The sequence below is a fragment of the Balaenoptera acutorostrata genome, chromosome 8 (assembly GCF_949987535.1).
Source record: "Balaenoptera acutorostrata chromosome 8, mBalAcu1.1, whole genome shotgun sequence".
NCBI lineage: Eukaryota > Metazoa > Chordata > Mammalia > Artiodactyla > Balaenopteridae > Balaenoptera > Balaenoptera acutorostrata.
In genome coordinates this window covers 20,844,161-20,866,699 of record NC_080071.1, presented here as the reverse complement: position 1 = coordinate 20,866,699, position 22,539 = coordinate 20,844,161, and the positions used below count along the sequence as shown (strand labels likewise).

Here is a 22,539-nt window from a genome sequence, read left to right as displayed (position 1 = left end):
CATACTCCAAGGGCTGTCAACCTGTAATGTGATGGGCTGGAGTGCTGACCCCTTCCTTGGGTAGAGAGAAATGCTGACTGTTGGATAGCATTATTAGTTAGAGGTGCAGAATGGTGGAACTATGAGTGGCAGCTAACTTCTGTGGGAAAAAAATGTGGTTGTCCCCTACTGTCACCTGAGGATGCTCTTGGCTATTCACCTGTGAGCATATGAAGTGTGTGTGTGTGTGTGTGTGTGTGTGTGTGTGTGTGTGTCAGAGGGTAGAAGAGCTAGAGCAGGTTTCCCTCTCACCTCCACCTCCAGTTAAAACCAACTTCTATACCCCAACCACAATGTCCTGTACCATCAGGGCCTCTCAGTTCTAGACATCAACTTTGTGGGAGGCCCTGAGCAAATCTCCCCTTGAAACTAGAATTCTACTTTCCAACCTTGATTGCTTTGCAGAAGAGAATATGTCTGCAATAAATCTAATACTTTCATTTTCCCTCACCAAACCTTCAAAACAAACTATGTATTTATGTGCGAAACTGGAAAAGACATTTCACCCCAAGTGAAAACTTGATCATGTTATACAAACACACTGAGAAGAATCACTCCTTATGTTTGCATAGAATGTTGGCCTTTGCAAGGCTCAGTGTACTGCTTTCTAACCTTTGTCTTCAAGGAGAACTCACTGTGGGTGGAACCACTCGGTCTGCGTCAAGGAGAAAAGAGCTTATCCAGGGAGGTGGAGTGGATAGTCCAGTATTCTAGATTCTCCACTTATTCCACAAAATTACACACGTAAACATCAAGGGGATCCTGACTAGGACCAAAATGAGGCCCAGGAATGAACCGGATTTGCAATTTTGGATGCTTTATTACCTAAAGTCAGAAGAGAAGATATAAAAGCTATTTTATTTACCAAGAAAGTGCACTAGACCTGTGGAAAGTTGGTCCTTTTTGCTAAGCTCTCAGACATTAGAGGCAGTTGGCTAGACGGCTGTGTTTTCCATCCCAGCTTAACATTTTCGAGGCTGCTGAATAATGTAGATCCTTTTCAGTGGAGTGACCTTCTCCAGAGCAGGTCTGGGTTTTTGGTGTGCCATGTGCATTATTGCTGGAAATTTATGGCTGAGCTACAGGTGAGGAGGAAAGAAGAAAATGAGCTCATTGGATCTTTTTGGTCATAAAGTACTAACGTAGTAGAAAACAAAACAGCTGGTCAGAGGAATTTCACAGCTTTGTTTACTTCTTTGATAGTATCTCTTTTTTCCATACCACCTCTAGCTCTGTATCCACGGATATACTCGTTAACCTGGGTTTTCCCTCGTTAGTGTGTTTCTAATTTTTTAAAATTATAAAATATATTATAGAAATTATATATATATATGTTTTGAAGTGACATTTTTTTTTTTTTTTTTTTTTTTTTTTTTGGCTGTGTTGGGTCTTCGGTTCGTGCGAGGGCTTTCTCCAGCTGCGGCAAGCGGGGGCCACTCCTCATCGCGGTGCGGGGACCGCTCTTCATCGCGGTACGCGGGCCTTTCTCTATCGCGGCCCCTCCCGTCGCGGGGCACAGGCTCCAGACGCGCAGGCTCAGCAATTGTGGCTCACGGGCCCAGCTGCTCCGTGGCATGTGGGATCTTCCCAGACCAGGGCTCGAACCCGTGTCCCCCGCATTAGCAGGCAGATTCTCAACCACTGCGCCACCAGGGAAGCCCTGAAGTGACATTTTTAAAGGTAGAAATATCTTCATCAGTCCTCCAATATTAGAAATTATTCTGGCACTACTATGCATATACGGAACACTATATGCTAAGAAGGCTATGGGGACATTGAAGAAGGTCCTGGGGTGGGGAGGAAGAACGCCTCAGATGTCAGAAGATCAGAAATAAGGAACCTCTGAAAGAAGTTAGGAAGAGTTGGGGGTTTTTTAGGTTGAAGTATGTGAAATTGGCCATTTTATAAGGTTCAAACTAAACAGTCTGGTAAAGAGAAGGCTGAGGAATGCCTTATTAGCTTCAGGTAACAAAAGTTCTCACTAGTCATCTCTGCAGAAGACATCTATGAGGAAATGAACTTAAATAGATTTAAATTAACACAGACTGAGACTTTGACAATAAGAGGAATTTCATATGGAACAAAGAGACCTTATGGAATTTACATTAAGGACAGCTTAAGATGGAAAGGATGCCCAATGTTGCAAGTCTTTCAGGCATAGTTTTCCTAGGAGGAGAATTTGGACCCAGAGGCCTTTTGGTTCCATTCCAGTTCTTGGTTTTCAAGCCCACTGATTCAATATAAAGGTACCTAAGAACACCTTCCCCAGCCAGCAAGGAAGGGATGCCTCAGCTCACTAGGAATTTAATTTATCACTATTGAACTTTGATGCCCTTGCCTTGACACTCAAATAAAAGGAGAGATAAACTGTTCATGACCCCAAACATCACACTGTTTATGGTTTGTTTGGGCTCTTCTAAGCCAGGGAAAATATATGTGCCTTACATCACTTCTCAAATGTCCCTGAGCTCTGAGCACACAGCATTCCCTTTCATGTGAAACTTGGCTCCAGAAAGTTCTTTCTTCTTGGTCTTAAAAAAATTAAACATACTGGAAGAATATACACTGAAGTGTTAACAATGATTATCTCTGAGGGGTAGAATTATGGGCAATTCCTAGTCTTTTTCTTTACTTTGCCTTTGTTTCTCTAAAAGTTTTCTTTTACAATGAGAAGGTAAAAGTTATGTAATAATTAAACCCAAGGACGGTCTATGCTGTCATTCTAGTAAAAAGGACGAAACATAATTGAGGTACTGGTTATAAGTATTACTTTACAATCTAACAAAAGAGCTGCTGATTTATTTTTTTGTCAGATCAGTTATCATTGGGCCACATGACATGCATTTTATAGTGTGGTAAGGGCAGAGTGTTTTGTTTTGTTTTTCTTTTAACGTTAGAACCAGAAGGAAACTTAAGAGGTCATTGACTTCAGTAGTTTTCTTCCAGACTAGGTGTCTTTAGTGTCAACTAAAACAGATGGATTATTTCAGGTTAGCTCTAAATCACATTCAAGAGATTACAGGTAGGAAGACCTACTTGGCAAGTTACTTAAAGTCAAATGTAAGGTAAAGGGGGGTGAGAAAGGAAATGAACAAATAATTCTGATATAACAGAAATCTGGGCAATTAGCCAAGGTGAGATGGATGGGGCAAGACGACAAGCTGAGAAAGAAGAGAGAAAACCACAATGTTGATTGTTGCTCTTAAGGTGTCAGAGTGATGATGGGTGGAGGTGGGAAAGGAAAGGGGAGAGGAGAACGGTGTGAGAGGACACACTTATTGCTTAATTTGGCACTAACTCATTATTTGATCATTTCCAGGGTTATCTCCACAATTCAGGGGCTACATTTTTTGATCATTTAAAAAATTGCGATAAAATACATATAACATAAAATTTACCATTTCAACAATTTTTAAATACGCAGGTGAGCAGCAATACATACATTTACATTGTTGTATAGCCATCACTACCATCCATCTCCAGAACTTCTTCATCATACCAAACTGAAACTCTGTACCCATTAAAGAATAATTCCTCATTACCTCCTCTGCCAGCCTTTGGTAACCACCATTCTACCTTCTCTCTCCATGAATTTGACTACTTCATGCATCTCATAAATGTGAAAGCATGCAATACTTGTGCTTTTGTGTCTGGCTGATTTCATTTAACATAATGTCTTCAAGATTTATCCATGTTGCAGTATGTGTCAGAATTTCCTTCCTTTTTAAGGCTGAATAATATTCCATTGCATGTATATAGACCACATTTTGTTTATCCATTCGTATGCTGATGGACACTTGGGTGGCTTCCATCTTTTAACTATTGTGCATAATGTTGCTATGAACACTGTTGCACAAATATCTCTTCAAATTTCTGCTTTTAATTCTTTTGGCTATATATTCAGAAGCAAAATTGTTAGATCATACAGTAATTCAATATTTAATTTTTTGAGGAACTGCCATATTGTTTTCTATAGTGGCTACACCATTTTACATCCTCACCAGGAATGCACAAGGGTTAGGGGCTACCTTTCAACTAAGGCATTTAACTGAGGTTGTAAAAGCTCTGCTCAACTGCTTCTTAAAAGAGGAATGCCACAGATCAGAATGAATGGGAGACTGCCCCTGGGGGCTGTTGGCCATCTGTGAACTGGTCTGGCAAAATTTAGGGGGAAAAAAGTCAACAGGATTGAGAAAACAATTGTTGAGAAACAATTCCAGCAAGGATAACAGCCTTAGATAAACTGCCCATAATTATTAAATTACAAATGTACAAGTTGCGGAGGGTAAGGGCTTTATAGGGACAGGTGAAAATACAACCAGAGAGTCAAGTTCTCTTTCTCAAATACCCCACCCCCTCAATCAGGAGCATCCTAATATAGAAAGACTTGGGGGTTGTGGGTGGAGAGTCTATAAAGGGTCTACCTTCAGATGATGGAACTGTAAATAATAGTCAATCATTAAATGCCCTGATTCTTTGTTGTAGATTTTATACCAATGGAGATAGGAACATTTTATATTCAAGTCCAGACTAGAAATAAGTAGGAATAGCTTTCTAACCTACAACCTGTGCTTTAGTCTGACATCTTAACTTTGGGGACACTTTGGATTTTTCATCATTAATCTTTGTAAAATGATAGGGTTTGTAGAATGAAAGGTGTTTGTCTGACTCATTAGGGTAAAAGAATCTAGGTTAACCCCACAAGAGAAAGAAGGATATGTGTAAGGATTCTTCCTGGCTGTGACTCCATCCCAGAAGGGGCAAAATATTGAACTTGAAAAGCAGATCAATAGAAACTTCCACATTGAGAATTTACCTTCATCTTGGGAAGTTGTGACCTCAGAGACTACATTTTTCATTTCAGAGAAAAAGTCAGAGAAGTATGGTAAAAGTCTTTATGATTAGAGCTATGAAAGAAATTCTGGAAATTAAAAAGTCGGTGGCAGGTTTTGTTTTAGAGCCTGAAGTCAGGTGGTATTAGCAGACTGGCAGCTCTTCATCTTTCCAGGGTGTTAACTTCCAACTTGAATGTTGGCACTTAGATTTCCACACCCTGTTAAGCAAAGTGCTTAAAACAAAACATTCAGCTTGAGTCAATGAAATTCAAGGATCATCCTACAGAACAAGAGAAACCTTTTTAGATTTGCAGATGCCTTTGATAGTTTCCTTTCCCCCAGGATCCCATTTCACATACATCTCACTAACTTTGGTCCTGGTGACATAGCTGGCAGCTTGAAAAGTGGCCCCAATTTAACTAGGCTTCAACATTCCACCCCCGTCCGCACTATAACCCAACCCCATTACTAATGGTTTAACTGGATACTTTTATGTTGGGAGAAGCTTCACAACTATTGCCAAACTTAACTTCTGTAACTATCCGGAGAATGAATATATTTGGCAGTATCATTCTCTCTCATTCCTTGCCTTAAAATAATTAAGTAAACGAGCAATCATAGATCTTAGGGGAGCTACATGACTCTAAGGAGTAGATGGAACTTGGTCTAAGACCAGGTCTCCCAGATTTTTATCTTAGAGAGCTTTGGGGTTACACGACCCCTCTTCTGCAGGAATAAACACGTTATGCGGCCTGTCAGTGGGCAACATGAATTCTCTCAGTATTTAGGGCTGGAAGAGGTGGGAAAGACTGACTAGAGAAGAAGGGAGGGTCCTACCTACCTAGAAAGGTAGTGGGGAGTGAAGTCTGTGTGGAGATGAGTGGGGGAAAGAGTGGGAGGGAAAATTTTAGGCTGCTTCCCACTTAGATTTGTACAATTCCAGCCTCTTGGGAATTGTTTTCCAATCTCCCAAATCTTAAAACCTAGGTTGGCTTTAAAGTAGGGTATCCAGACATGAATAGCATATGGATAGAAATTTCCTGCCATGATTGAATGGTTGCTGAGCTCCTATGAATAGGGCTATAACTCTCACTGTTTTGGACTCTAAGTTCTTAAACTGGTATGAGAATTAACATGGGTTCTAGGAACTAGACATAATTCTAGCTGAGGGCATGAAGGAATGTTAATAAATGCAGAGGTTATGACCCTCATTTCTGCTACTATATTTCTTCTGGCCAGTTGTATATTGTTAGATCTTCATGACAATATATATTGTTGGGAAAATCATTGTAATGCAGATGAAAATTTATCATCAGATATCTATATCTCTCTATTTTTTAAATAAATTAATTTTATTTATTTTTGGCTGTGCTGGGTCTTCGCTGCTGCGCACGGGCTTTCTCTAGTTGTGGAGAACAGGGGCTACTCTTCCTTGTTGTGCGTGGGTTTCTCATTGCTGTGGCTTCTCTTGTTGTGGAGCACGGGCCCTAGAGCGCGCAGGCTTCAGTAGCTGTGGCACGCGGGCTCAGTAGTTGTGGCTCACGGGCTCTAGAGAGCAGGCTCAGTAGCTGTGGCACATGGGCTTAGTTGCTCCGTGGCAGGTGGGATCTTCCCGGGCCAGGGCTCGAACCCGTGTCCCCTGCATTGGCAGGTGGATTCTTAACCACTGCGCCACCAGGGAAGCCATATATCTCTATATTTTATATGTCTTATTTTTTTATATTAGGCTGTATAGTTATGCATTTCTTTTTTTAAAATTAAATTTATTTATTTATTTATTTATGGCTGCATTGGGTCTTCATTGCTGCTAGTTATGCATTTCTTTTCATTAAAAAATTAAGGTATAATTTATCTACAGTAAAATAGATACCCTCTTTAGTGTTTAGTTCTATGGGTTTTCACAAGTGCATACCATCTGTGACCACCACCTCAGTCAAGATATAGAACCGTTCCATCACCCCCCAAAATACCTTCCCGTCACTTTGTGGTCAACCCCTCCTCCCACTCTCTGGCAACCACTGATCTCAGCAGGTCTATTTCTTAAAAGGCATTGGTCTTTCCACCCCAGGTTGACCTTTTTTATTATGAAATTCTATTATGTTTCAGGTTGAGTTATGGATTCAGGGAAGATTTTTCTTAGCTGTAAGGGACCATGTGGATCCCACCAACTTCCAAATTCAAGACAGTGACTTATGGTAATCTTGGGACTTGATTTTATTGCTGGTCTCTTATCCTTTGCCTGGATTCCAAGTGACGCCCTGTAGGATATCTCCCTAGGAATAGAAGCTAACACTTACTGCGGGCTAACTGTGTCTGGCTCTGTGCTGACTCCTTTGCACATGTTCTATACCTTCATTTTATTCTCACAACATCTTCGTGAAGTGGATACTATAAACCACATTCTCATTTACAGGTGAGGTAACAGAAGCACAGAGAAGTGAAGAAACCTGCCCAAAGACACACAGCTAGCAAGTGACAGAGTCAGCCTAGGACCCAGGCACCTGATATCTGATGCCAGAATGCCAGAACCTGTTCTAACCAGTAATCTATGCAGTCTTAGCCACAGACCTACGCCAGTAGACATGGAGCTAAGTGTTAAAGGGGCTTTTTAAAAAAAAATAGATATAATTGCTGTTAAAAATATTTGTAACAGCACACCAACTCAATATTTTCTTATGATTTCTAAATACAACTTATTATTGTTGTTATTTGATTCTTCTGTTTATCTTTGAAATTCAGAAGTGATATTTTTAACTGAAAGGGAAAGAACCCTTTATGTCACAGACATATGCACATGTGTCTATAAAAAACAGTAAAGGCTCTGGCATCATACCTAAAGTACAGCATAATCAACCTTTACTGACCACTCTCTTTAAACATTTTATTTTGGGTTAACATATATTCTAGAGGAATATATCTGTTCCACTTAGCTCTACTTACTGTGGACATTCTATTGCCCCTGAGGAAGGAGCGTTTAGTGGGCAGGGGCCGGAGAATGTGCGTGGCAGGTGATCATCCGTCCCTGCCCTTCTTCTAAAGTCAGGAAGGCCAAGAGTCACTTATGACCGCCCCCCTTCCGATCTATCTGATGGGAGAACCGAGCCCCCCTAGGTGAGAAGGCTCTGTAGCTTTCGTCTGTCATTAAGATCTTGCCTGATACTACTTGCCTCACGGGCTTCAGACACACCTTTTCTAGTCATTGCCATAAAACAGATGTTACTAATTAGAGCAGAGAGTGCAGGCAGGTTACTCTGTGTCCGGCACTGTTCTAAGAACTTCCTGTGTGTGAACCTCATTGATTCCACTCAACAGCCATCTGAAGTATATATATCCTCTTCCTTATCTTCATTTTACAAATGACGAATCAGAGGCACAGGATCAGTAACTTGCTCTAGACCTTAGAGGTAGCAAGTGGAGAAGCCAGTGCCAAACAGGGGTCTCAGAAGTCTAGCCGCACAGTTTCTACTCTAATCTTTTTCAGACCCCTGATTTTGGTAATAACAGCAAGTCTTCCTTCTGCAAAGGACACCGGCCCAGTCCTGTCTCTTCAATAAATATGGGGGCAGCAGAAAGAGTGGTCCTTCAATGCCTGAATTCAATGCACCCGCCTCCTAGAAGTAGAATAAGGACCCTCACTCAGCTCACTTACAACATTTAAAAACAAATGATTGAATCCAAAACTAAACCACTGTCTACGTGGGAAGAATTTTCTGAGTTTCCTGAGCTACTTAGAAAGAATTCAAGATATGGAAATAAAAATAGCAATGGTCAACCACCTTCATAAATAGACTTTACTAGATAAAGCCAGCCAGTGCCCAGGCTTCCTCCAGCCCCCAAATGGGCAACCCTCCACCAACCACCCTGGCCTCAAATCAAACATTTCCTGTTGGGAGTGAGTGGTGGGAAGGAAGTTCAAAAAGGGCTGAATGCCCAATACACAGGCTGCCTTTTTTATAACAACAGGCCAACGTTTCCAATAAATATTTGGGATGGCAACGTCAAGTTCTGCCAATTTGGCATCATGAGTCTTGCTTAATTTACTATCTTATTTCTGAAATGATTTATTAAATAGACACTAGGAATTTGGGAGCATCAGCTTTTCTCATCAAAACCACTTCGTGTTCCTTGAACTGAGAGCAGATTCTTTCACAAGGACATCAAACCTCTGAGTTGGAAAACACCCCAGTGGTCATCAGCTCATTCACCCATGCAGCCTGACCGGCGGGGCGGCTGGGTGAATACTGGCTGGGAGCATCACGTGACGCACCTCACCCATGGCTCACCTTCTCCAGCGTATCGTTCAGGGCATCCATCGTCTGTATTTTGGCAGCATTTGCAATGGCACTGTGAAGATGAAAAGAAACTTCACATAGAAGTGGAAACTTTCCCACTAAAGAGGCTAAACCATTTTTACAGAGGGTTTTCTACTTGGCCTTTAAACTTTCATTCTGCTTGGCTACTTCTTAAAGATAAAAAAAAAAAAAAAATCCTACTCTGTATGCCCATGTACTACAACAAGCTTTGCAGGCCAACTTATTATAATTAATATTTTTAAACTTTTCATCAAAGTATAGCATACATGCAGAAAGGTGCACGTATTATCAACGTATAGGCTGGTGAACATTCACAGACTTGTAACACTAGTCAAACCAGTTGCCCCTAAGGATAATCAATACCCTGACTTACAGCCCCATATATTAGTTTTGACTTTATTTGTATATCATAAAATGTACCATACAGCAGGTGCTCTTTTGTGTCTGGCTTCTTTTCTCAGGCCAAGTTATTTGCTAGGAGAGTTTCAATCAGGGCTGAGCTTACAGTGCGATTTCTTGAAGGGAACTCTGCGCTTGGCATACTTTTTTCTGGATGGTTTGTGTTGGTTAGTAGAAGTTATTGGGGTATGGACACAGATTGATGATGCTTAGAAATTTATTTTCTATGCTATATTTTTCAAAAGCTATTCTCCTAGAAGATATAAGGAGGTGTTTGTCCACAAAAAGGAGGCAATCTTATCCATGCAAACACTCATGAAGCAGATAGAGCAGAGGTGACTCATGGGGGAGCTAGGGAAGCTTCAGGGCCTCTCACTGCACAGTCTCCTTTCAAGGCCCTGGGAGGGGCCCTAGCCATTTCATATTTGTAATTTTGTATTATTTTTCCTTAAAATGGTCCTCCAGTTCTATAAGATTCAGCTTCCACATACCTATATCTATCCCCGGTAAACAGGACAAGAGAGCTATTTTTCTGCTGTTTTAAGTTCTGTAGTGGTCCAATTCCCATCTTTTAATGACTATTAGAAAACAATTGAATTTTTTAAAGAGGGTTCCAATCAGCACTTTATGACTCTCTAGGCAGCTCCTCTTCCTGCAGTGTTCACCTGATGTTAGAATTAACAGTAAGTCCCTCTTGCTGAGGTGCAAAGAAACGGATGACTTGTCCATGGCTGCCAACTAGAAGGTCATTTCCAAGCTATGACTCTCGCTCCTGAGCCCCTGGCCCAGGCATGTTTACTGGTGTCACACTAAACAGGGCTTACACTTGAGTCAGGTTTTAGTAGCAGGATAGGTTTTCGAAGTTAACCAGCTGGCAATTCAATGACAGTGTGATGTCATTTACAGAGTGCTTTCTCTATTCTAGGAACTTTCCTAGATGCTGGGTCAGGAGATAAATAATATGTGACTCCCACCCTTGAGGACTTATAGCTTTGCTCTAATTATGCGATGGTTATTTTCTGATTCAGAAGAAACAAAAGCTTAATGCCAAAGGGGCAAATTTTTAAAAATTGAGGTATAGCTGACATATAATATTACATTAGTTTCAGGTGTACCACATACTGATTTGATATTTGTATATACTGCAAAATGAGCACCCAATAAGTCTAGTTAACACCCCTCACCATACATAGTTAAATGTTTTTTCTTGTAATGAGAAGTTCTAAGGTGTACCCTCTTAGCAACTTACAAATATACAATACGGTATCATTAACTATAGTCATCATGCTATAATTTCATCCCCAGGGCTTAATTATTTTATAACTCTAAGTTTGTGCCTCTTGATCTCTTTCACCCATTGTCTACCCCAGACACCAATCCCCTCTCCCCTCAGCTTTGGCAACCACTAATCTGCTCTCTGCACCTATGAGCTCGAGTTTTTGCTGTTGTTGTCCTGTTTATTTTTCTTCTTAGATTCCACATACAAGAGAGATCATATGGCACTGTCTTTCTCTATCTGACTTATTTCACTTAGTATAATGCCCTCAGTGTCCATCCACGTTGTTACAAGTGGCAGGATGTCCTTCTTTTTTATGGCTGAACAGTATTCCTCTGTGTGTGTGTGTGTGTGTGTGTGTGTGTGCGTGTGTATCACATTTTTTTATCCATTCATCCATCGATGGACACCTGGGTTGCTTCCATGTCTTGGCTACTGTAATAATGCTGCAATAAATGTGGAGGTGCATATATCTTTTCAAGTTAGGGTTTCATTTTCTTCAGACAAATACTCAGAATTGGAATTGCTGGATCACATGGTAGTTGTAGTTGTAATGTTTTGAGGAAACTCCATACTGCTTTCCACAGCGGCTGCACCAATGTGTATTACAAGCTATCAGTGCACAGAGGTTCCCTTTTTCCCATGTCCTTGCCACAGCTTGGTATTTCTTGACTTTTTGTTAATAGCCATTCTGACAGATGTAAGGTGATATTTCATTGTAGTTTTGATTTGCATTTCCCTGATGATTAATAATGTTGAGCACCTTTTCAGGTACCTGTTGGCTATCCGTATATCTTCTTTGGAAAAATGTCTATTCAAATCTTCTGCCCAGTTTTAAACTGGCTTGTTTGCTTTCCTGCTACTGAATTGTATGCGTTCTTTATATATTTTGGATAGAGTATTTCATTTTTTAAAAATTTAATTCTTATATTTTAATTTTATTATCTTTTTATTATTATTACTTATCTTACTTTGGGCTGCGTTGGGTCTTCGTTGCTGCGCGCCGGCTTTTTTCTAGTTGCGGCGAGCGGGGGCTACTCTTCATTGCAGTGTGCGGGCTTCTCATTGCGGTGGCTTCTCTTGTTGCGGAGCACAGGCTCTAGGCACGCAGGCTTCAGTAGTTGTGGTGCACGGGCTTCAGTAGTTGTGGCTCGTGGGTTCTAGGTACGCGGGCTTCAGTAGTTGTGGCTCGTGGGCTCTAGAGCACAGGCTCAGTAGTTGTGGCTCGCGGGCTCTAGAGCGCAGGCTCAGTAGTTGTGGTGCACGGGCTTAGTTGCTCCGCGGCATGTGGGATCTTCCCGGACCAGGGCTCGAACCCATGTCACCTGCATTGGCAGGCGGATTCTTAACCACTGCGCCACCAGGGAAGCCCAGAGTATTTCATTTTAAAGTAGAAAACTCCTCAAAAAATTTCCCTCCCAGAAATTGAGAAGAAAACTTTTAAAGTGATCTAAAAGGTAATTTTATACAGAAAGAAAAAACCCGCAGAAAAACCCCGAGTAATTCCATAGCCTATTTCCCTCCACACTTTCTTTCTGAGACTGTTACCATTTTAACTCTTAAGGACGTATCTGAGCATCCTCTAATTCACTCCTTTTGAATCACTCATGAGCTCACCTATGGAAACCATCCTGAAATAGGCTCTGAAGCGCCTCTACTTGGAGGAGCTGGTTTCACATGTTCACTTCTTTTTGAAGGCACTATTTTTCTTACCCAAGGCATAGAGGGGCTGGGCCATTTGTACATGAGATCCAGCCCTCGGCTCTCTGCTTAGCTCTGAGAAAAGTGCAGTGTGTCAAGGTTACTGCGGAAGGAGCAGGGAGAAAACAACCTCCGTATCCAAATTCCTTCCAGATGTGCCAAATACAGTGGCCATTATTGTCTAAATAACTGAGTGAGGAATTAAAAAAAACACACAAAAAAGCACATTTATTTTTAATTCAGATTTGCTTCAGCAGAAAGCTTATTACAAACACAGGGCCAGCTTAGGGACAGTACTTTAAAGGCTAAGGTGAAAATAAGACACAGGGATGTGAGTCCTGTTTGGGTGCATTCAGGACCTTGCTTTTTAAGCAGGAGGTAGTTGGGCTGGCTGCAGGGAAGAGGAGGATGGGCAGAGAGAGTCCTCCAGAGGGTAGCTAACCCCCTCTCCCATGCTGACCCCCACCCTTACCCCACCCCACCATGCCAGCTGCCTCTAACTCTGGTTAGTAAGTGCCTAGGGAGCCTTGGTTTGTCCTAAGATACAGCGAAGCCTCTGACTTCTGGCAGTAGAGTCACTTAAAAATCAAGATGAAGAAGGAAAAGAAATTAAGCAGTCCCCTACCTTGTTTTCTCTAATCCCATTTTCTTGGTGTGTCTCTCCAAGACGCCAATTTCTTGTTTTTTGGAAATTCGCTTTCCTCCAGCTTTTACTATAAACAAATAAGCATCAACAAGGGAGTCATATTTAGGGCAGCAAGAGAAAGTTTGCTTTGTTATTCAAGGTATGAATTTATTGTAGATTTGAAGAATTTCGGAACTTTTTGAAGAGCTAAACTTTAATCTAAAATAACATAATCAAAAGGTACCCTGAACTAGCATAACAGAAGAAAAAAATATTTTGGGCAAACAAGGTGGGAAGGAGAGAAGGGCTAAGGTTTTTGCTTGTCTGTGTTCGGAGAGGGGGACCTGAGGCTAAAAAAGGCAGAGGTGTTTATTACATCTTCGATTTGGGGAGGAGATAACAATTTATTCCCTTAGGCATTTTACTGAAAAACATTTTTTTCTTATTATCAAATCAATTACATTCTTCATGACAGCAACCGACAATTACAATGTGACCCTTCTGTTTTCCCACAAGATTAAACTGCAAGGCTTGCAAAATTTTTTTTCAACCAAAGCTTTCAAAAGCTAGATTGGAGAATGAGCCAAAAGTCAGGGCATGTGGTGATAACAGGCATTTAATTCAAGAGAGATGCTTCTGATCCCACCAGATGCCCACCTTCCATCCCAGACCCCAAACCTCCGATGTTGGAGGAGCTCAGATGTTCTAATGAGTAATTAAACTGCATTAATAATCCTGCCATTCAAGAGATCAATTAGTGTTAATTAGGGTACAGATGACCTAACAGCAATTCAAGTGTTTAACAATGTCAGATGAAATCAACTTTTGAAAAGGAGCAGCCCATTTCAGATTGCAAGTCAAAGCAAATACTTTTTTCTGTTCCCAGGAAATTTGCACATCTGAAATCTGACAAGCTCAAATGAGAAAAAGCTAAATGGACATTGATTTGTTTGAACCTGTTAATTCTTTTTATGGAAATGTCAGATTGGCAATTTTCTAAAACTGGCTCCAATAAAGTGAAAAATAGGAAAACCTATTTCTCAATGCCCTCGTGAGTTGACTTCATCATTTTTCTTTTAAAATTATTATTTAATTAATTTTTTTGATTATGTAATAGTACATGCATAAGGCACACAATTCAAAAATCATGGAAAGGTCTGCAGTCTCCTTTCTACCATTATTTTTAGGCCTACAGTTCATCTCCCTAGATACTGCTAACGTTAACAAGTTCCTATGTATTCATTGATAGACATTCTATACACATACCTATACATTTTTTTAAATGGCAGCATACATTGTTCTACATCTTGTTTGTTTATACTTTTCATTCAGTCATGTACTTTGGAGTAAGTTCCCTATCGATATATATCTATAGAGAGAATGTCTTTCTTTTTAACATCTGCTTTAAAATTTCATTATATGAACATTCTGTGTTTACTTAACCAATTTCCAACCGTTGGACATTTTAGATGTTTCTAATCCATTGTTATCACAAACAATGCTACAATGGATATCCTTTGCATATACATAATTCTGCACAAGTGCAAGTATATCCATGGGATAAATTCCTAGAAATGATCTTGTTAATTCTTAAGAGTATGTGCATTTGAAATTTTACTAAATCTTGCCAAGTCACCCTTCACAGTGGTTGCACCAGTTTACAATCTCACCAGCTACAATGACAGTGATTGTTTCACTATATCTCAAGCAACAGTGAGAATTAGAAAATGTTTGGCTTTATCAACCAATAAGAAAAAGAAAAGTAATTTGTCTTTCTTATATTTTATTAAAAGTTGAGCTTATTTCTGTGTTTCAGAAGCCAGTTGTATTTTCTTTTATAAACTGTTCACATTTTTGGTCCATTTGTCCTGTTGGACTTCTGTTCCATTAATCTCTCTGTTTATATGCCATTACAACTTTATTTTAATGATTGTACCTTTATAACATATTTAAAAAAAATTTTTTTTTGGCCGCACCACGCATCATGTGGGATCTTAGTTCCCTGACCAGGGATCGAACCTGTGCCCCCTGCAGTGTAAGTGTGGAGTCTTAACCACTGGACCACCAGGGAAGTCCCTAACATATTTTAATTTTGATAGTCCTTCTTTGCTACGTTTTCTTTGCAGAATTTTATTAGCTATTCTTATTTATTTTTCCATATGAACTTTTGAATCAGTTTGTCAATTCCCTCCAAAAAATCCTGCTGGTAGTTTTTTAATGGTCTTGCTTTAGATTTATAGATTTTTTTTTTAAGGGAAAATTCATATCTTTATATTCCTGGTTGCTCTCTATTCAAGAACATGGTATGCTTTTCCATTTTCTACATTTTCTTTTGGGTCCCTCAGTAACTTGTTCACATAAATCTTACACATTTATTGTTAGGTTTATTCCCTAAGTATTTTCTCTTTTTTGCTGCTGTTGCAGTTGTAGAGAGGGTCTATTCTTCCATTATAGCTTTCACAGATTGTTGTTCTTATATTAATATCATTGATTTTATACCCAGATCTTATTGAATTCTCTTACTATTTATAATATTTTTGTTGACTCCCTTAGGTTTTCCAGGTAAAAAAAATTTATATAATCTGCAAATAATTATAATATTACTTTCTCTAGAATAATATTAAATAGTGGTGATGATGGACATCTTTGTCATCCTAATTTTTAATGGATTGCTTTTAGTGTTTTCCCATTAAGTATGATGTATACTTAGTTGGATATACACACACACATATTTACCATATATATATAATGTATATTCAAACATATTTCTTTTATCATATTAAGGAAATGTCTTTCTATTAGTGTTTCCTTAAAAAATTACAAACACATGTTGAATTTTATCAGATGCCTTTTTGTCATCATGTATATAATATGGTTTTTCACCTTAATGAGGTTAATTATATTAATAGATAAAAATTTTATAAATATATATTAATGAATATTTTACTATCAAACCATTCTTGTGTTCATGGAATAAGCTCCACTTGGTCATTTTGAATCACCAAGTTTTTTTTTTTATTGATTATAAAGGCGTCTCACTAGAATTCTGTAACATTAGATACAGTCCAGGAAAAAAATCCTATTTTCATACATGGTCTGTTTTAAATTCACACACACACATACACACACAAAGGCATACAAAATAATCAGCAACAGAAATGAAATAATGTGGAAACACCTTCTGAATAGCCCTGGAATACAGAGATGAAATAAACCAAGGGGTGGCTTTTTCTGGAAGACTGCTTGAGAAGGGTGTACCACTGTATGAGGAGTGGTGTGGTCCATAGCCTCTTCTACCAAGAGGAATCAAATCACAATAGCTCTAGACCTAGAGCTTGCGCCTTCAGTATCTCTCCCAGCAGTATCTTTCATCCTCCTTATGACAAATGCTTTTAAAACATGGAGTGCTATAATTATTTTCTCATTAGTGTTCCTTTTGTTTTCTCTGATGCTTTTGTTTTTGCATGTTTTCTTCCACTGGTTATTATAGTCAACTATAGAAGCACACTTGTTATAGTTAAAATAAGCAATAGTTAAAAGTGAGAAGACCTTTGAAATGTTGAGCTCTGTGCCACTCATTTGAAAGAGCACAGACAATTTAGAGAATGTCCAGATGAGAGCAACCGGAGCGGAGAAGGAGCCTTGTCAGACAAGGAACTGGGAAAACTGGAAAGATCGTTTCTGAGGAAGCAAAGACTCAAGGGAAGCTTATGGTGCCATCTTCAAGGAGTTTAGGGGCTGTCTTGTGGAGGAGGAATGATTTACTGGTAAGGAAATGCTATCTAGGGTCAGAGAGCTCTACCCCCTCCTGTGCTCTGTGACCTTGGGCAAGATAAACTCCTCTGAGGCTCAGTTTCTGCATCCCTCAAAAGGGAATAATACTGATTGTTCAGGCTGTCCTAGGGAATAGAGGTGACATAAGAAGCTGGTACATGGTAGGCACTTAATAATTGGTAGTTATTATTATTTATATTTATGTTTTTCCAGAGGAGAGAATGGAAAGCAAAGAATGAAAGTTCCAGAAATGCAGAGTCTGGCTACATATAACTGTGTTAATCAAAGTGAAGAAGATTGCGTAGTACAATAGTATATCTCTGGTCCCTTAGTGTGTTAAAGTAAAGAAAAGAAGTGTATCTGCCATGAATATTTTAGAAGGATTTTGGGGAATTTGGTAGAAGTTGAACTAGATCATTTTTATTGTAAGGTCTTTACTGTAATTCTAACTCTTCCCATCTACCTACAAAAGAAAATTTATCATGTCCCTCCCTTTTGAAAGAATATAGTGTACTCAGAGAAACAAATCCCAAAAGAAATTTAAAAAGAATGTAAAGGACTTCCCTGGTGGCCCAGTGGTTAAGAATCTGCCTGCCAGTGCAGGGGACATGGACTTGAGCCCTGGTCCGGGAAGATCCACATGCTTCGGACCAACTAAGCCCGTGCGCCACAACTACTGAGCCTGCGCTCTAGAGCTCGCGAGCCACAACTGTGGAGCCCACATGCCACAACTACTGAAGCCTGTATGCCTAGAGCCCATGCTCTGCAACGAGAAGCCACTGCAATAAGAAGCCCACGCACCACAAAGAAGAGTAGCCCCCGCTCGCCGCAACTAGAGAAAGCCCGCATGCAGCAACAAAGACCCAACGCAGCTAAAAATAAATAAATAAATTTATTTAAAAAAATTGGTAATCACTTACATAATTCCATGTTTAGGTCCTTTCAATAAGCAAAATGAACTAGAGATTTAAAAATGTAAGAGAGAGATGTTTTGGATAGTTTTGTTAGAAAATCTACATTGATGTGGAGAAAATGAAACTTTGCTTTCCTATCTCTGAGTAAGAGTTATAATTTTGTGGCGGCGTTTGTAGTTTATAACTTTTCGAAAGTTGACCCTTGAGTTTAGAATGCTATATACTAATTTTCCAGTTCAGATTTTCCAGGCATTTTGCACAGTGTTTGGTAGAGGGTAGTCAAGATAAAGAAAGATAAGCCTGCAAGAAAAATTGAGCTTCTTTCCTTCATTAATCAGTGGAGAATGTGTGTGAAAAAGCTGACCACCACAAAGGTTTGGGTAAACTCTGCCTTGTGACTTAGAACGCTCATTTGAATTTAATTAAAAGGTTAGATGTTTGCAAAACGCTTACTTTGCATTCACCGTTGAGTTTTTGGCGTATTCTAAACCGTCAGTCAAGACAAAAGACTCTCATCAGGAAAAGCAAGGAGAGAGGGCTTCAGAGGGAGAGGGCTTGACATGGGCCCACTTTACTGTCACGCCTCTGCCCCTTCTCACCAGCTATGTGGCATTGGGCACGTCCCTCGACCTTGCTGACTTTCAGTTTGCTCCTCTGTGAAACAAGGATGAGGGTACATCATCAGTCTGCAGTACTGGTGCTGTGTCTAGAAGGCTCTGTGCAGTGCCAGTCACACAGGGTTGAGTGAATAGCAACTGTTCTTGTCATCAAACCCCTGTCCCTGTGACCTGTGGGGTAGTGGGTCTCGCAACCTCTCTGTTGAACCTCACAGATCAACTCCCAGAAGTCGACATGAGCAGACTGGAGTTGAGAGAATTAAGCCTCTGGTGTTTGCTTTTTAAAAAACCATACTAGCCCTTCTGCAGCTATGGTTTCCTCCCCATTTTCTGCATTAGTTTCACCCTTGGGGATACACTCCCCAAACTTCCGTCTCTCTTTAATGAGCCAGAAAATGGATTCTCTCTGGGGGTTCAGTGGTGACCCCTTTGATGGCTCTGACTCATTTGCCTTAAAACAAATTAAAGTGCAAGGAATATACAAAAACTCATGAACTGCTGCTTTTTCTGGTTCATCACATATGTACTTGGTTTCCTTGGATTACCTTCTACTCACACATTTTTGGCTGTTCAGGTAATGGAGTTCTTATAAAACTGAGAGCGAGGCAAAGCAAAACAGCAGAAAATCCTTAGCAGAAAAGCTAAGCTTCCTAGAGCCCAGGCCGCCTCATGTTTAATGTAGTCTTGTTTTACAGCATAGATTTATAACCAGGATTCACAGAGGTACAATATATTATATTAATATACATCAAAGAAAAACCACCAAGCACCACCTGTGTAGGTGGGAAAGAGTTACAGCTGCTGGCTGACTCTGGAGTGGTTTCACTTTTAACCATGACGGAGCAGGCACATGTATCTTTCCCATTGCAATTTTCTTCTGCCCTGACAACTGCAGTAGTGCCGAATGCAGCCCTCAAACATCAGGAGGTCTTGCAATTGAGGAGAATCATTTCTTTTGATGGCTATGTGTTTTACTAGGCCTGCATTTTACAGGGGTTAACATTCATGTGCTGGGTACCTTGCATAGGTTATCTCCTCTCATAGTCATAACAACCTTACAGTATCAATGTTATTTATTACCACCTGCTTTAGAGGTGAGAAAACTGAGGCTCAGAGACGTGGAAGGGAAGCAGGGTTTAAATCCAGGACTGTCTGATTCCAAAGCCATGTCAGACCTTTCACAGACCTTTCATCATGTCTGTGTCCTACTTTCAGGGACCTGTCTATTGCCTATAAAAATCAGGTGAAATTTAATGGAATTCTGGCAATGAATTATTTTTGTTCTATAAATAAAATTTTGTACAGTAGCTATCTGGTTCAGACTTAAAATATATAGCGAGACAATCAGAAGGATGAGGCTTCTTTGCTCCCTTGTTCTCAGTGGGGAGGCAAAAGTCTTCCTTCATCTCCATTCTAATTATCCCAAACCTCTTATCTGTAGTGTCACAGTTCATAATAATTAACTGTCATGCCAGAGGCATTGTGACATGCTCGATGGCGTCATGGTGTGCTATGTACACAGAGTAATTAGCAATCATTAGCGGCGGAGACAGAAAGTTCCTGGTGGTTTCATTCAAACTTTCACTTGGTTAAGTTTATCTCTGTGATCTTTGTGTATAAACGTCATTTAGCAAATCAAGTGTTAGCTGAACTGTTTTATGAAGGATTGGGGTGGAAGTGGCGGGAAGAGAATGGCATTTTCTTTTGTCCTTGTGTAGAAACTTCTAATAATTTGCATCGATGGTTCTTGATCATTAATTAGCATCATTAACTTTAAATATAGATAATGTTAAATATTCCTAAATCCAATTACAAACATAAAAAGTCAGGAGTCTGCCACAGGAGACCGGGACAGGGTGCTGAGAAATGCAAACTCCGAATTAGTAGTAAAAATTCTGACTTTGGCTGGGCTGCTCACCAGAAAGCCACTGAACCTTGTGTCAGTTTTTGATGCTTTCTGAAGTTTATACCTGCCATCATCCTCTGCAGCAAAGATGACTGAAATAACCTTGGCTTAGAGGAGCCAAAGAATGATACCAATAAATAAATTTTGTTAATGGAGAAAGGCAAGAACAAAGAGGTCAAGTTGTTGAGATATTTCTTAAGGAAAAAAGAAGAAAGGCAGTTAAAAGAACATCAAATCAGCTAAAAATAGGCCTGCATGCCTCAGCCAATCTATATGAACATATGGTTAAGTACAATAAAACTAATTTCCATATTCCAGGGAGTTGATATAAATAGCATACCTTTTTTACAAAAAGAAAAGAACTGTGGATGCTTTGCAAAATGCCTTGATAGCTACTTTTCCAGTCAGCCCCTCCCATGCTAGTGTCCTTATTAAAAAGTGCTCCTCAGCTTGGTGACAGACAAAAGACATTACTGATCACACTGCCCAACCCCAAAGCCTGAGAAGGGAGAGAAAAATTGGGTTGCTCTCTTCCGTGTGGAAGCTAGATTGGCTGGGTGTGAAGTCAGATGATGTACAGGCACCTTCGGGAGACTTGAGTCCGAAAGCTGGGACCTCCAGGGAGGAATGTTTCCATGGCAGTAAATTACCTTCCAGGTGTGAATGGGTCACTGCTAACCTACAGCCAGGGAGGGAAGGTCCAAGCTCACCACCTGCTCCTTTCCACCAGCGCCCAATCCCTTATACTCCCGTATAGAATTAGGTTTTAATTCAACAGGGCCTGACAAATCCCCAGGTGATTTTTACACAGAAGCCTAAAAGGATCAAAGATAGGAGGGACTCAGGTTGGAGGAAGTTAAAGGGACAAGGGGAGGTTGAGAGCCTCTGCTCTGTTGGGGCACCTCTGAGGAAGGCGTTGCATGGAAGGAGGGGCAGCAGCCGCCGAGGGGTCTTGCTGTCTGCAGGACAGAGGGCAGGTGGGCAGCCTACCTGCAGGGGGATGCCCCCCTTTCAATGCGGAGAGCTGGACTTGCATTTCACTTGCCATAGCGCGTGCCAGGGCCAGGGCCAGTGCCGGCGCTCTGGAGGCTGAGTGCAGCTGCCCCACTGCACCCTGGCTTTATATGGGCTGGGGGCGGGGTCCCTTAAGGGCTTTGCTGAGCAGCAACAGGGCTTGTCATCTAGCTTTTCTGGGAACCTACATTTTGGGGGCAAGTTTCCTCTTAGAAGAAAACTTTCTTCTTATTCCCTTCATCTGAGAAGTCAAGGTAGACAGCTAAGGGGACTCTTTCTTTCACAGGAGGGAGGGGAAAGGATCAAACTCAGTGGAATTCTTTTTCTCTCCAACTATTTATCCATCGAGTTTGTATGGTGCGCCTACAATGTGACAGGTTTTGTCATATACTCGCATGACAACGAGGGCAAGACAAGATCTTTGCTTCAAGACATCGGTTGTTTTTCTGAGGAGGCAATCATAAAACAAAGTGTGATGGTTTTGTCTTAGTCTTTGCAATTTTAAGCATCTATACTAAGAAAGTAAAATTGGGGATGTGCACAGAGATTTCTGCAAGGGATGGTAATCATATATTTCTCTCTCTCTTTTATTTTCTTTTCAGTATTGATTGGAATCCACATAAACAACCCCAAATAGAGAGGGATAGTTAAATAAATTAAGATATAGCCATGAGAGTACTATGTACACATTACAAATTGTGTTTTTGAATAATATTTAATGATGTGAAAAATATTCATGATAAGACAGTGAAAAAGCAGGCTATAAACCAAGAGATGCCTGCTTTGTTAAAGAGAAAAAGTACAAATGTAAGCTTAGGCATTATTGTATCTCCAGTGCTATCAAAGTTCAGCAAAAGGCAGGTACTTAGAAATGTCTCTTTGTTCTTCAACACAATTAAAAACTTCCACTCTTCAAAAGACATTGTTAAGGAAATGAAGACCAGCCCCAAACTGGGAGAAAATATTGGTAGAACATATTTCTGACAAGTACTGGCATCTAGAATATATAAAGAACTCTTACAACTCAATAAAAAGAGAACAACCCAATTTAAAAATAGGAAAAAGATTTAAACAGAAACTCCACAAATAGAGATATTGACAACGTGTAAGCACATAAAAAGTTGCT

At 40.2% G+C, this 22,539-nt stretch overlaps 1 protein-coding gene across 1 annotated transcript; it reads right to left on the bottom strand.

Moving 5' to 3' along the window:
* Positions 1-1,001: 1,001 nt before the first annotated feature.
* Positions 1,002-21,447, bottom strand: DAPL1 (death associated protein like 1). Its single transcript, XM_007183123.2, has 4 exons — positions 21,390-21,447; positions 13,189-13,276; positions 9,158-9,218; positions 1,002-1,118 (listed from the first exon to the last, which is right to left on the bottom strand). The coding sequence occupies exons 1-4, from the start codon at positions 21,445-21,447 to the stop codon at positions 1,002-1,004; spliced, it is 324 nt and encodes a 107-aa protein (XP_007183185.2).
* Between the last annotated feature and the right edge of the window lie 1,092 nt (positions 21,448-22,539).